Below are 15,063 nucleotides of genomic sequence, written 5' to 3' on the forward strand. Positions count from 1 at the left end.
CACGAACTCATGTATGACTTTTGAATATGTTCGATCATCTCAAGGTCAAATTTTATAGCGTTTCAAATGGTTAAAATGGTTGTGGACGGAATAGAAGAAGCTTTCGCTTAACAGGCTTCCGTATCTAGTAGCAGTGGATCACCAATACCTCCAGGCAGGAACCCAGGTATATTAACGATAACAGAGGAAAAATTGGTAAATCATAGTAAGATGATAACCTTAGTTCTTAAGAATGGATGGAGTTTCCTCTTGACGGACTTCTGAGAAGTCGCTTGGACTAACTCAGCCGGAAGCAAATTATGGCATTCGACAACTCTTAAGGAGTGGAAATTTCGTCTCTAGTTTCTGGGTGTTAGGTTTGTGTTGGAGCTAAACTTATATGGATGTTTAAGAGGATGTCCAGAAGTGTTAAGGATACTTTAAGCCATCAGAAGGTCATCTCTAAGACGCCAATACTCTAATAGGCAAAGGTTTAGTAAATGGAGGCGATATTCATTAGGCTTGAATTTGAGTCACCGAACTGATTTCGTGGCTTACCGTTGGATATATTCTGGAGTATCCTTATCCTTTTGGAGTGAGGGAGAAAATACTGTTTCCGTACTCTAAATGGAGGCGAATAAAACTGTTGAAAATTACGTGGAAATTTCTTCCGTCAAACTAGCCAAAAATGCGCTTGATTGTTACCAGTGCGAGGTTTGCTCGAAAGGCATTTTTCACAGCTAACGTAAGACTTCTAATCGTAGGGTACCAGCACTCCTAAATCCTTATCAACTTGGGACACTTCTAGAAAGGAGTTTCCTTAGTCTTAACCGTAGTCTGCAACATGTCACAAACGAATTACTTCACACTTTGAAGTGTCAAAGGTAAGTCTTTTGTCATCTGCTCAACTTTGAAGTCGAGTCAGACCCTCCTGAAGTGCCAGTATATCCTCTTGGTTGCGCCTCTTTCCAAAGTTTCACATCACCAGCAAAAAGTAATAAATCAGGCGATAGCTGTTGTAGAAAATCGTTTATATAAATTAAGAAAAGAAGAGGTCCTAGCACTGAGCCCTAGTGGATTTCAGTGGGACATTTCATAGCCTGAGCGAAAGTGAAGTTAACCCTGACCTCAGAATATCGATTTTTATATATGAAGTGAGCTAGTCAATCATTTGAGCTTATTGTCAGGACATACATGTTTGGCCGTATCAAAAGCTTCTGATAAGTCAAGGTAAACAACTTCAACCTTCTCCAGGTTTGTTATACAAGAATAACCCTTGATGATACCGTGTTGTTAGGCGTAAAAAATTTATGGATAATAAATAGTCGTGTATACCATAGCATATCGGGGACTTCATAACTTTTGCAGGTATAGAGAGAGGGTCACCGGTCAGCAGCTCCAAGGTTCGCTGAGTCGACCACCTTTGAAAATTGGTGTGATGTGAGCCAGCTTTCAAATTTCCAGTAGTTTGCCTCGGCCTAGCAAGTGTGAGAACATCACTTTAAGCGTTGTTGCCAGGATTGAGGCTGCTTCCCTCAGTATAGCAGAATGAACCGTACCCGGGCAGTTGCAGATGAAGCTTTCATCAGTAAAGTTGATGTGGGTCGGTTGAAATGTCCGGAAGTATTATACAGCCAAAAGGACCGTGACGTCACCGTCGTTATTGGTCGGGCCATTAGGACCTAGCAGTTGGGAAACCCCAGTTTTTGCTTGTCGAATAGAGGCTGCATAACGGAATAAGCTTTTAGGATTGGAGACAAACTTATTCATAAGCTTTACCTGGTACTGAAGCCTGTCTTCTCTTATTGTCTTTGTGCATATGTTCCTTATATGTTTGCATTGCCTGTACGCGCCGTTGTGATCAGTTCGTTTGTATTCTCCCCAACAGTGTCTTCGGCGGCTTATCAAAAGAAGAGTGAGGTTCTTGATGATCGTAGGTTGCTTGTAGATTTGGAAATCCTCCCAGCACATGATCGTCGTACTCAATATCAGCAGCGGGCTTGATGTAGATGACTTCAATGTGGTAGACAATCTTACTGAGCACCATACGGATTCATTAAGATTGATGAATTCTTGATTGGGCACTTGATGTGTCTCCAGCTAGGATCATAAGTACAAGACAACTCCACCCCCAATTCCTGTTTTTCTGTCATTGTGAGACAAAGACATACCGGGTATTGCTAGCTCCTGGTCTGTAACCTGAGAAGATATCCAAGTTTCAGATATTCTTATCAGATGAGCATTATTAGCATGGCTAAGATCACGTAGCTCATCCATTTTATTTGGCGAACTCGCGGCGTTCATGTATAAGCAGTTTATGATTTCAATTCTTCTTTCGTCTGTATAGGCCTTACTTGAATGGACAGGTAGCCTACCTATACAAGGTTTTCCGAGTTGATAGCCCCTGTCCTTTACACTTTTTTATGATCGAGAAAGTCCACAAGTGCAATGGTTAGCTCCAACTTGCCTTTGAGCTTGATCTTGGCGTCATGTGGTCATGTAACGGCTTAGATGCATATAGATTCCAGTTGGCAACCGACGTCTGTTGGAACGAAATGTTTTCAGACTTGCAGCTACCATATGTAGGATAGGAAAGTTATCTTCATTCGCCGTGGCTTGCAATCTCCGTCCTCCTTGGGTAGTCTAGTCACTTGTTGAGTCAGTATGTTTTCAGGCTTTAGGCATTGCTTGATGAATTTCCATTCCCTAATATCAGAGTTTGTGTGAACAGGATCCGTGTTTTCTGGTACACCTTGCAAAATGATACTACTTTCGCGGAGGAACTTCTCGCGATTCTTTATGGATGAGATTGCGCTCAGAATACGGTGTGCTGGGCAGTATTCTTACGTTCCCATCAGATTTCAATAAGTGACTAGCTAGTAGGGTGAGACACGAAGTAGCATCGGGTGATTTTTCCCTAAGTGAGTCGTGTGACCGTCAAAGGCTCTATTCTGGGAAGTTCAAGTTTCTTGTTTAACTCTACACAAGGCATCCTGTCATTTTTGTTCTGCAAACTGAGGGAAAGATCAGGGATTACCTCAAGGTTCATGATTATGAGGGAATCGTCACGAACCTTTATTGTCTTCCCAGGTTTTCCGGTGCGCTCAGGTTTAGGACCTTGTTGTTTGGAGGTCGAAGAGAGTTCCCGATTCCTAGGCTCCTTGATGACCGGACGGATATTCTTGGGAATAGACTGTAAGTCCAAATCATCAGTCGATATCCGCACAATTCTTGGGACGTTTAGCTTCTTAAACGGTGACGCTCTATCCTTTACAGCTTTGGTAACGAGGGTCCAGTCACCTACAAAGTTTTGGGAACCACCGTTGCATTTATGGACCCTGTCTATCCTACTTCTCATCCTTCATTTTTCACCTCTTTATGAGCATTCTTGTGGTATACCACAGATAGCATATGTTGAACATATGAGTTCGTCCTGCACCGTTACACCCGGAATTTATATGGGGTCATTATCAAGAGGCACCAAATAATGCGTCAATGTCACCGAACGACTGCTCTGAACCTTAATTTTATTCATTCACTAACACCAATTGCTTGTCACGACGCGGCCTTAAGAAAACGCGATATCTCTCGTATTGGACATTGGAGTCTTACTAACATCCATATTATAATGTTTGAAAATTTATCATCTGCTTATATAATCAAAATGCCTTATAACATATCAGCCTAACCAAGTAACTTATTAAAGCGAATCCTGTAGCATTTGTACCAATTTGATCATACCTGTAAACTGACGTGCCTCATGTAGCATATTGTTTTCTGAGAAAATATGTAATTAGAATCACTTTAAATATCCGACAGACTACACTAGAAACTGGATACTCCATCACAGCCCCGTCGTTCTACGCTGAAGCTGATGCTATCTAAAACACCTGGGTCAAAACGCCTAAGCGACGCATTGAAGACGTTGGATCGATAATGACTGAACGACTGAGCGATCCCTGCCTATAGATGTGTCATACAATGAACTTTCCCAAAGGATTCCCACTTGTTTCCAAGAATCACAGGCATTAGAAAACATATCCTTGCCACTATAACGACAAACCGAATCCCAAAATCTTGGATTAATAGTTGTGTGACTACCTCATCTATAATATCTTCCGTAGACGTCACCTTAAATATTCTTTCATGAACATCGGCTGCTCTGTCTCTCTCCCTTTCTTTTACTTGTTCCCTTTTGAGCTCCCTTGAGATATAAAACGGTTGACTTCATCCTACACCATCCTTAAAGCCTCAGATATTCCAAAGGGATATAAGGTTGCGATTTCTAGAAGCTTCTACCTTCACTGGATCTATCCTTGACCATCAGTTGCACGTCGTCACGCAGCTTTCATGAAGCGCGCCAACTGTGATACTGACTAAAATCATTTACATTCATATCTTATAAATTATCAACCCAGATGAGTAATTTAATACACTGGATATTGTGTGATTTTTAAAATTTGATCATGCCTGCAAACAGGCATGACTCATGTACCAATTGTGACTTTAATGGAGATAGGCCTGACAACCTTATTTTGTACATAGTTTTCAATGTTATTTGTATTTATTTTGTCAACATTTCACTGTATGTATATTTAACATTAAATGACTGTAACTGTTGTTTTAGTAAATGACCTTGAACACACTTTCCGTTGTGATTCTAACATAGCGTGACATATTCTTTCATATCATCATTCTTATTTTTATTGAACAAATATTTGCACTAATATCCTGTTTCACTCTGTATACTATTGAATAAATCTAAATGCATTCATCCGAGTGTACTAAATTGTTTTTATTTTATTCTTCCCAATTTCTGGTTTACTTCTGAGGTCGATATTCATCACACAATTATCATTCTTATAATGGATGAACCTTTTCACTAGGTGCTCATTTCTTTTCTCTTTCTTCTTTCCTTCTAAATGAATATTGTTCTTAAGATTACGAAGTTTGTAATTAAGACAATAACTTGTGTTACATTTAAATCGACTTCTCAGACTTGTTTTATCTACACTGCGCATATATGACTCATACATATGGATATTTCGTTATCCTTTTCATTTAATTGAGACTTTCATAGCATCACTCCAAACTATAACTGCACAAACATTTATTCAACGTCATATCTTACTGCGATGATAAGCTATTTTTCTTAATTATTTTTTGTTACTAATCTGACGATATATACATGGTCGTTTATTCATGTTCTGTGGTCATAAACTATTTGCGTGTTTCACGTCTCCTTTACTTCTATTCCCTTATTTTCTTCCTTTATTTCTTTAAACTCATTTCAAAATACATCTCAATTACACAGACCTGATTTACTATTATTATTCCATTATTATTACTCTTTTTAAATATGGCAAATATAATCCTAACATTACTGAAAATTGTGTATTATTGCATTTTTGAAGAAACCCGAAATGAATTTTTCACAACACTTATGTACCCATAAGATGTTTGTGAATAATAATAATAATAATAATAAGGAGCTTAAAGAGAAAGTAAGAGGTTTATGGTCGATAAAAAGGGTTAATTCACAGCCTTTGGTATAGTGTTGAAAATGCCTCACAGCACAATACATAGCTAGAATTTCCCTACCGAATGTGCCGTACCTCGATTCAGTGTCTAGCAACCGTCTAGAGAAAAATACCAAAGGTTTCCAGGAAAAGTTAACCCATTGTTGTAAGACTCCTCCGATTGCTGAATCAGATGCGACAACTGCGATACTAATGGATACTTGGGCGCCCTGATGTGCAATCATCATTGCTTTAGCTATATGTTCCTTAATTGTGGAGAATGCTTTTCGTGCGGTGTCGTCCAGATTGATGAATTTCACACTTCCACGAAGTTTGCCGGTTAGCGGTTTCATAAGTAACGCGCATTTCGGTATGAACCGTCTATAGAAACTTAGAAGGCCGTTAAAAGTCTGTAATTGCTTGATGGTGGTCGGTTCTTGGTAATCCAGAATGGCCGCCACTTTGGTTCTAAGGGGTCGAATGCCTTGCTTGTCTATAGTGTGTCCTAGGAAGTATACAGCATCTGTCAGGGAAGTCCTACTCACTGCCTTCCCGTGACGGGGGTGTTGTTCACCAAAATGAGAGGACGAAAAGCGAATATCCGGCGCTTTAACCGGATCCCAAATCAATGGTGCACATGGGCTCCAGTATCCTGTGAGAACAAATGGCATGTGGACCAATTGTTGGTCACCGGCTACCATGGTACTACATCTCCTCTTGATGCTCCACTGCCTTGTGGATCAGACCTTTAGGTAAAGGCTCGGGCGTGGCCCCTAAGAAAACCACTTGCTTCGGTTTGGGCACCCGGGCAGTATCACAGCCCACACACACACAAATATGTTGTGGTGCATATACATTTGGTGCCCTCTTGTACCGATATTTATGTGTTGAAATAAATAAATAAATAAGGAAGTTTAATGAGTTAGTTCCGATTTGGCATTTCTGAATGTTTACAGTAATGCCATGTTTTTGTAGTCGGTCGAAAACAAGATCCAGATGCTTGAGATGAGATTCTCTGTCCAGACTTGCTATTAGATAGTCGTCAACATACGCATGTACGAAGTTGAGACCTCGAAAAACGTCGTCTGTGAACCTTTGGAAGGTTCGTGCAGGGTTTCTTAGACCGAAAGGCATTCGCAAAAATTCGTAGAGTCCGAAGGGAGTAACGATAGCTGTTTTCGGAATATCGTCAGTGGCCATAGGGATTTGGTTATACGCTTTAACCAAGTCGATTTTCGAAAAGACAGTTGTACCTTTCAAGGTAGCTATCAAATCGTGAATGTGAGGTAACGGGACCACGTGCAATGGAGATGTCAATGGGCCGTTTGGCGGTCTTATGACACCTAAGTTTATCATGTAGTTGAATTCGTTTTTGGCCAACCTTATCTTTTTGGGTGCCAGTCGGCGTGCTTTCAAGAATACAGGTGGTCCTGTAGTCGTGATGTGATGTGTAACGTTGCTGGTCACACGCGGTAATTTCGGTTGTGATTGGTATATCCCAGAATACTTATCGAGTAGTGGTTGATAGAAAGGGTCTATCGTGTGTTTAATTGTGACTGGAGATAATCTGCAACCACAAAAGAAAGTTACGCAAACAGATAAATTAGTGTTTCCGTCTATTAGCCTCCGTTTGGGTGTATGGATGATTAAATTGTTGTGCTGTAGTTGGTCTATACCAATGATTGGCATGGAAACATCTGCAACAACAAAGATCAAGAGTATGGGTTTGCGTAAACCCACATTAAGGTAAACGTACCTTTTACAGTATGTGACGATAGGCTTTCCGTTTGCCGCCTGTAGATTTAAAACCGATCCGTGAAGCCGTCCGTTAGAATTTGCAGGAAGAACGTTAACTTCTGCGCCAGTATCGACGAGGTGGCGAACTCTCGTTGTCACATCTGTGACGTGCAACAGACGATTATGTTTGCCGTTACCGCGTGCCGGCTTGAAAGTTTTTGAATTGTTCTTCGTGTCGGTCGATTATGAGTTTAAAAAAGATTGCAGGATTTTCTGCAATTTCTGAAAGACTTTCTATACTGGTTAAAATACTAGCACCAGTCGGGGTTATCCGTCTCTCGTGGTCTAGAGACAGATCGCTTAAGTGAAGTGCTTCTTCGCAGGGTGTATGACCTTTTACGGAGCTATTTATTTTGGGGATTTGTTTACCGCTACAGTATCAGACACTACAAGCTACCCATTCTGAACACTCCGTAACATCCTCTTAAATATCAAAAGTAATTCATCCGATGAATGCCGGAAATTAAATTCAAAACGGCAAACAGGATTGAGGGCGAACGTAGTACTCCTTATTAGTATTAAAATTTTTGAATTCGTTACTTAGTATAGTGATTCTAGTAAACTTTCTAGTGTTCGATAGACATAGTTTACAGTTTCAGATTCAGTTTAAAAAGGACAAGAGGCTTGATTGCCTGTGTTAGTCCTAGCAATGGTTGTCTCTCAATCGATCCAACTTTCCTTTGAAAGAGTCAAAGGATGGAGCCTCAACCACGTGCTGAGGTAATGAATTCCACTCGTTGATGGTTCGATGAGAAAGTCGATAGTCAGCTGACAAGTAATTTGTTCTGGGCTTGTGAACATTTTGGAGTGTCCTCGTAAATTCCCTGTCTTGGAAGACAAGAAAAATGAGGGCATATCAGATGCAAATTTATCACTAAGCAATTTGAAACTGTAATCAAGTCGCCTTTAGTTCTACTATATGACAACCGGAAAAGGTTTGGCTTGGCCAGTCGAGCATCATACGTTTTAGCGTCGACATGACTGAAAGCCCTACATATTGACCATAAGGTTCTAAAACCTTTGATGGGTGTTGCAAGGCAGTGTGCAGTATTCTTTAGGTCTTGGCTAACGATGTCTCCTAAGTCATTGTGTCTTGACTACAGGTAGCTCAGTGTTATTCATTGTGTGTGTATCTATACCTTGATGACCGATATGCATCACAACACATACATCGTATCGTTCTCCATATCTCGACATTGTCAGCATATAGCAAGACCGATGATAATAGGAGATGGGGAAGGTCATTTACACACAAGAGAAATAGCACTGGCCCCAAAAATGTACCCTGGGGCACTCCACCGAGCACACTTTCCCAGATAAAGTTCGCGCGTACTCTTTGTTGGCGCCAAACTAGGAAGTCTTTTATCCACTTCAATAGATTGCCTCCAATTCCGAAATTTCTTGGCTTATATAAAAGCCGGTTGTGCGGAACCTTGTCAAAAGCTTTGCTGAAATTAACGAAGGCTACATCTAGAGGTAGCTTTTGGTCCTTAAGAGCGCACCAGCTTTCACGAGCCACTAATAAGTTAGTGAGACAAGAATTAACCATTCTGAAACCGTGCTGTACTCCGAAAGTATCCGGTTTTCATCGAGGTACCTAAACAGATAGATCAAAGTATATACTTAAAGAGTTCGCAAAGAATTTAGATAATTACTTTAGTAGCCTAGGATGCAATTCATCGGGCCCCGTGGGTTGACCTATGTCAAGCTTATTTAGCAGACCAATGACATCGAGTTCCTTAATGGTCACGCTATCCAGTGTATGTATGGGGAGATTTATGTGCGCTGACGGGAAGGGTGGTTCTATAGTATATACATTGCTACAGTAGTTCGAGAACAATTGACCCTTACCAAAGTCGTCCTCCACTAAGGATGAGGCAGTACTGTCTCCCCATAGTGCAGGAATAGTTCCTCTTCATTTTTGTCCTTTGGTTTATATAGGAATACAAGCGTTTAGGACATTCCATGGATTCCTTAACAAGTTTTTCTTCGTTCAACTTTCTAGACTTACGGAGGGTCGAGACACAGGCATTCCGAGCTTTTCGATACTGAGATTTTGTCTCATCGGTCCCCAGTAACCTAAATCTATCCCACATTTTCCTTTTCCTACGGAGAAGGATGCGGACCCCTACTGAACTATGGTGGGGAGTTTATCGGCCCTCTTGGTATAGTCCAAGGGATATGGGGTGTGGTAACTTTTAAGTATGAATTTCGAAATACGTCCCAAGCCACTTCAATTGAGGACTCTGGCTTTATTGTCTAATCTACTAACGATGCTGAGTGGATGATATCTGGTATATTTGCTTTCCAGACGTTAGGTCTGGATTGAACTAATGCGTGCTCGTGACTGACAGCTATATGGAAGTCGGAAGTTAAGACTGCGTGATCAATTTTACCTAAAGGTGGCATGTAATGGAGGTTCGCGACGTCATCCTAATAGTGAGTCAATATAAGATCTAGTAAGTCCAGGTCGTACCTAGTCGCTTCCTTCACATGTTGCACTAGAGCACAAGTGATAACCGCACCAACTAGTTCCTGCTCGAAGGAATTTTCTGACGATTCAGTTCGCAGATTTTCCCAGTCTACCATAGGGGCACTAAAGTCCCCTACGATTGGAAATCGACCACTTTGTGACCAAGTATTGAGACTGCTTAGCTGGACCTGTGGCGAGCCCATTTGGCCACTGTATTATTTGTCTATTCATTGTAACTCAGACATTTAATTCATCATGTTAATTTCTGTGTGCGTTTCTGACTCTTAATTCACTATGTTAATTTCGGTGTGTGTGATCGAATGCATATCTGTACATTAACCCTTAAGTTATCCTCCTATTGGTTGCAATGTGCAGATAATTGATAATTTATCCACACCCGATTAACTCTCAAAAATATATATGGATTTTTAACACACTCACTCATTCTGCTTCATCGTGTGCTTACTCACCGTACGCTTGTGGATTTTTATTAATCATTAACAATAAACTATCTCTATAACTGGTGTTCAGGCTTCTCAATAATCTCGAGCAAATCCGCAACTCTACTAGGAGATTGAGCCTACCTTATACACTCAGTTTACGGGATATTATTTATTGGAGTCAGATATTGAGGACATTAGCCTCAACAGACCTCATTTACCTCACAGCTTGGTCTGAGATGGACCAAACCAATCAGCAGCTCTTTTCCCTTGCATTTCAAGCGGCAACTAACTAATTCACACTTCCCGCTCTCATGGGATACACTGTCGATAATGTCAAATGGGACAGCATTCCTAATATTAGAGCTACACCCCTCCTTTGCGCTTTTGTATTCTGTCGGCCCTTACTAACGCAAAACCCTCGAAAGCAAGTTCCATACTATCTGTAGACTGTGTCAGCCAGTTTTCTGTTTTGGCGATTGTCTGGCTTTTTGGAGTTAATCTGTACACCTAGTTCCTATAGCTTATTGAGTAAGCTACAGGCATTAGTGTAACAGATCTGAAGCCTAGTTAAGTAACTTCGTGCTTCACCCAAAGTGGCTTCAGAATCATTCTCTGTCGAAGCCTTACAACTCAAAAATTTACAATTTTTATGTCTTTTTTGCGAGCGTCTAACCTAAGTTATAGCTCTTTTTGGCTCCCGTCTTTTTACGTGGTCTGCCAACGGCAAGTCCTTGAGGATAAAGACTCCTGAACACTTTAAATTATGTCCATTCTGTAAAATTAGATCGCGTTCGTTCGAAGACTTGAATACTACTTTAAGCAGTCTGGATTGATTTGGTTTTAAGTTTGCCAGACTACCTAGCCTATACACCTTTAGCAATGTGACCCCGGTGATATTTTGAGGCACGAGTTGATTAAGTAACTGTTTTGTCAGCACAATGTCATGCTCAAAACGAGCTTTTGGTTCGGAGCTCTCACTCTCCTTGATTCTATGAAAAATAAGTGATCTGTCGCTGTGATCAGCTTTCGATTTTTCATCCACATTTACGGGTGCAGGGTTCCTTTTTATATCGCTACGCTGTTTCTTCCTTACAACCTGTACCCACTCGTCAACATTGCTAGGAGAAGCAACCACAGTTGCGTCAATCATACTGTGGTATTCCGGGCGGTTGTCGACGATTTGGGAGGTCGGGTTATTTTTCCCCTAGAAACCGATCGAGCCTTGCGATTGCGGCTTCTAGGCGTTTCCTGCTGGATACCATTTAGAAGACGGGGGACAGAAGAAACTTCGTTTCTTTAGTTTTTGGTTAAGACAGACCTCTTTGAACACTGTTTTTCCTCCCTTGGTCGGTGTGAGTCACCTGTTTTCGAAATCACCTGAGTTTGCTCCACAACAATTTGCGTGTCGACAGAGTGAGTTCTGTTCGATGTATCCTGACCACGCTTGCCAAAACACTTTTTTTGCAGCATTTACCAGTGAGATGGCCTCGGTTAGCAAGCTGTCTGCATCCGAACAGCACTGTTGACGAAGCCATACGCAACAATTTTTACTGAACTGTTTGAGAGCCGCAGATGCTAAGTTCGTGTAAACTTCGTGATGCCAGCCTTTGCACTCATAGCACTGCATGCCGCTTTCAACTGGATAACGACAGCCCGGACGTTGGCAAGTGCTTTTTGGCACTGTCCAGTCATTAAACAGGGGTCTTTTTTAAAACAAGAACTGGATTCAATTATTCTCAGAGGCGAAAATGATCTGTGACCAAAAAAGTGGAAAACTGTAGATTGTTAGAATCAAAAGCAGTAACAGAAACAATAGAAAACAAAGTACTCAAAAGCACCGACGACAAACTAATTTAGAAACATAAGCGATACTCTACTCGAATACTTCAACTGAAATAAATTCAAATAAAGTGAAAACAGTAGTCTTGATACATAATAAACGATCAAAACAATAGAATTTACTCAGAGAGGAAAAATACCACTGTCCTTTTAATTAGCGCGCGTAGTTTTTTCTAGTGTTCGATAGATATAGTTTACCATAGTAATTTGTCAGTATTTTTACCCTGATTGTTTAATACACCATAATCTCCATCCGGGGACATAAATGGCACAGAAGTCTGTTAACAGAATACTTTTACCTAATCTATAACCATTTAATTCAATAAACACTCACCTTGAATGTGGCACATATTCGGATGGTGTTATGCTATTCAAATCCAATATGATTATACTTCTTGCTGTATTCGTGCTTACGTTTAATAGTATTTCTCCATTTGATGCAAGCTCTAGCAGCAATGTTTGCGATTCACAACAGGAACTATTCGACCCCATTATCAAGAGCGGAAAAGCCTTGGAAGTAGTAAGTTTTCGTTGCATTAATTTTCGTAGTTCTACTTCGTCAATGATACAAAAGAAACGATTCAGTTGACATGGGCAGGTGAAAACAGTGGGGTAGTTTTGGTTTTTCGTGTTTTTAATGATTAGGTTTTAATACTAGTAACGATGACTGAGGGGAGTCTGGCCCTGGACTAACATCCGACATATATCGTAGGTAAGAAGAAAACTTTTTAATGCCATGTAGTGACAACAACGGTAAAACGTTCACAAAAATTACGCAGCAGTTGGGTGAGAGTATTTACATCCGGAGAGAAAATGGCCTTCAGCGTCATCAGAATCAGAGAGATTCAAAAGAAGTGAGTTTAGTCCATTCCTCTCTCAGGGATAGCTCAGCTATTTGTGATATGTTATGATGTGGAAAATACGACCAGGTCTATGATTTTTGTTACTGAAGATGGGGGTTCTACTTGGGAGAGGTCTAGTGTACCATTTGTCTTAAGCGGTCAGCTGCGTTTTTATCCACGTGAAAGACTTTCTCCATGGGTTTTAACTTTAGAAGAAAAAACATCGGTGAGTTCACTTGACTTTTATAACGCCTGTCACTCAGATTTTATATCTGTCACTTGATAACGGTAAAACATGGAAAAACATTCACGATAATGTTGTGGATTACTTTTGGTTAGTTATATGCAAACTAATCTTACGTTATTCAGGTCTGTTTATGAAATAGATCCAGGAGAAACAGTGTACATACTTTATCATCCACAATCCAGTAAAAGTAAGTCCGTTCATGACTTCTCAAATGACTTAATTTCAGTTACTTGTCATCATTCAATCGTAAATTGTTGTTTATAGTTTAATTTTAAATTGTGTATTTATAGTTTTAAAAGGAACGGTATGAGCCTTTAATTGTTAAACCTCCACAAATATTACTTACAGACTGCGAATGTCTCAGTTTAATGATCTAGATATGTAAAGATTAGGTAGGGACGGAAAAGTTGAAGTTTTAGTAGGTCGTTTCAAAATACTTCAATATACTTAAAGATATTAAGTTCTGCTCTAGAGAACTCTGATAAAGCTGCTGGGATTACTTCTCAAAAAAGTGAATCTCAAAACTTCTCCCAAGCCTTAAAATGTACAGTTAAATAAAATTCGTAATACTCAACGTATACTTTTCAAGTACTTCCTCTACATACGGTGTTTGAATTAGGCCTCAATATTGATGCTTAGGACTGCTAATACTACTGCAAGCTTTTATCGGGTCAGTCAAAAGTCTCAAATCGTGAGACATGATTATTTATTCATTTTAAGTTTTTTTAGCAGGAAATTAAAAACTATGTTGGTTCTCTTTAAGTATGTTTCAGAGTATCCAAATTTAGCACTCTGAAATTATCGCTTCAACTTTAAGATGATCTAGAGCATTGTTCAATAAGACTTCTTAAAGAGTGTTTATTCAACTAAATATGGGTCCGCATTTTGGTCTATCTTTTTCTTGACTGCTTCTAGGAGTTATTGGATTTAGGTCTCTCAAGTTTTAAAAGTTACTGAAACGGTAGGCCACTTTACTTCTGTTAGTATAAGGTAGCCATATGACAGTAATATTAATCATAGCCAAAGATAAAGGAATATTTCCACATTTAGACTTAAATTACTCATTTTCCGTAGAGTTTTTCACTTATATATCTGGAATGCTTTTTTTATTGTACTCCGACATAAATCTGTCAAGGTAGCAGGAGCTAGTAACTATGAACTAACAAAAATCACATATATTATGTCTTAAATCTTTGACAGCATATTTACAAAAACCATAGTCATCAGAATCGGATACATTGTAATAGACGTATGTAGCAAAATGTGAGTGCTGTTTGATTTTGAATGAGTAATAGATATTGGATCAGAACCAATCATAGTGGTGTAGGTGTAAACACTCTTTGTCTTCCCTTAATTCGTGAGATTAAAATTGCTCTATACCTTTCTTCCCATGAACAAATTCTTTCTTCCTGTATTATATCCTTATATACAATCTTTGTTTTATATCGTACTACCATTGAAGCAACTGATTCTTGAATTCGGTGTTCATCTTGTTATGCTTAAGAGGTGTGACATTTTGAACTGATGCATATATGTACCTGGTCCCACGTCTTGGCTGATTGACTGGCTGTTTTTGGAAAGTAGGACATCGTATTATTGTGCGGACCGAATAACTTTTGTTGATGAATTGGGACACGTTTTCCTGTGAGGTTTATGTAAACATTTATGGTAACTGACATGCAATAGTTATCCATATCTTGTCTACCTTTATTTCCTCTCTATGTTGTTTTCGCTACAAATAAATAAACCAAGCAAACTTGGTATTAATAATTAACTGAAAAAAGCAAGTGTATTCCATTAATAAATTGAACTTTCATTTTTAAAAAAACAACAGATGCAAGTGAAAGGCGCATACTAGCAAAATCTTCTGACTTTGGATTAACTTGGACTGAACTATTGAAGGATGTTATAAGAGTATGGGCCC

The 15,063-nt window shown here is 39.7% G+C and overlaps 1 protein-coding gene across 1 annotated transcript; it reads left to right on the forward strand.

Annotated features, from left to right (window-relative positions):
• Window positions 1-12,727: 12,727 nt before the first annotated feature.
• Window positions 12,728-13,326, forward strand: MS3_00001351 (uncharacterized protein; the record flags this gene model as incomplete). The annotated part of the gene is made up of 4 exons (XM_051208781.1): window positions 12,728-12,762; window positions 12,793-12,904; window positions 12,942-13,118; window positions 13,156-13,326. Coding segments are annotated over 4 exons (447 nt in total), but the record flags the coding sequence as incomplete, so codon positions are not given.
• Window positions 13,327-15,063: the final 1,737 nt, after the last annotated feature.

Source organism: Schistosoma haematobium (assembly GCF_000699445.3).
Source record: "Schistosoma haematobium chromosome Unknown HiC_scaffold_293, whole genome shotgun sequence".
Taxonomy (NCBI): Eukaryota; Metazoa; Platyhelminthes; class Trematoda; order Strigeidida; family Schistosomatidae; genus Schistosoma; species Schistosoma haematobium.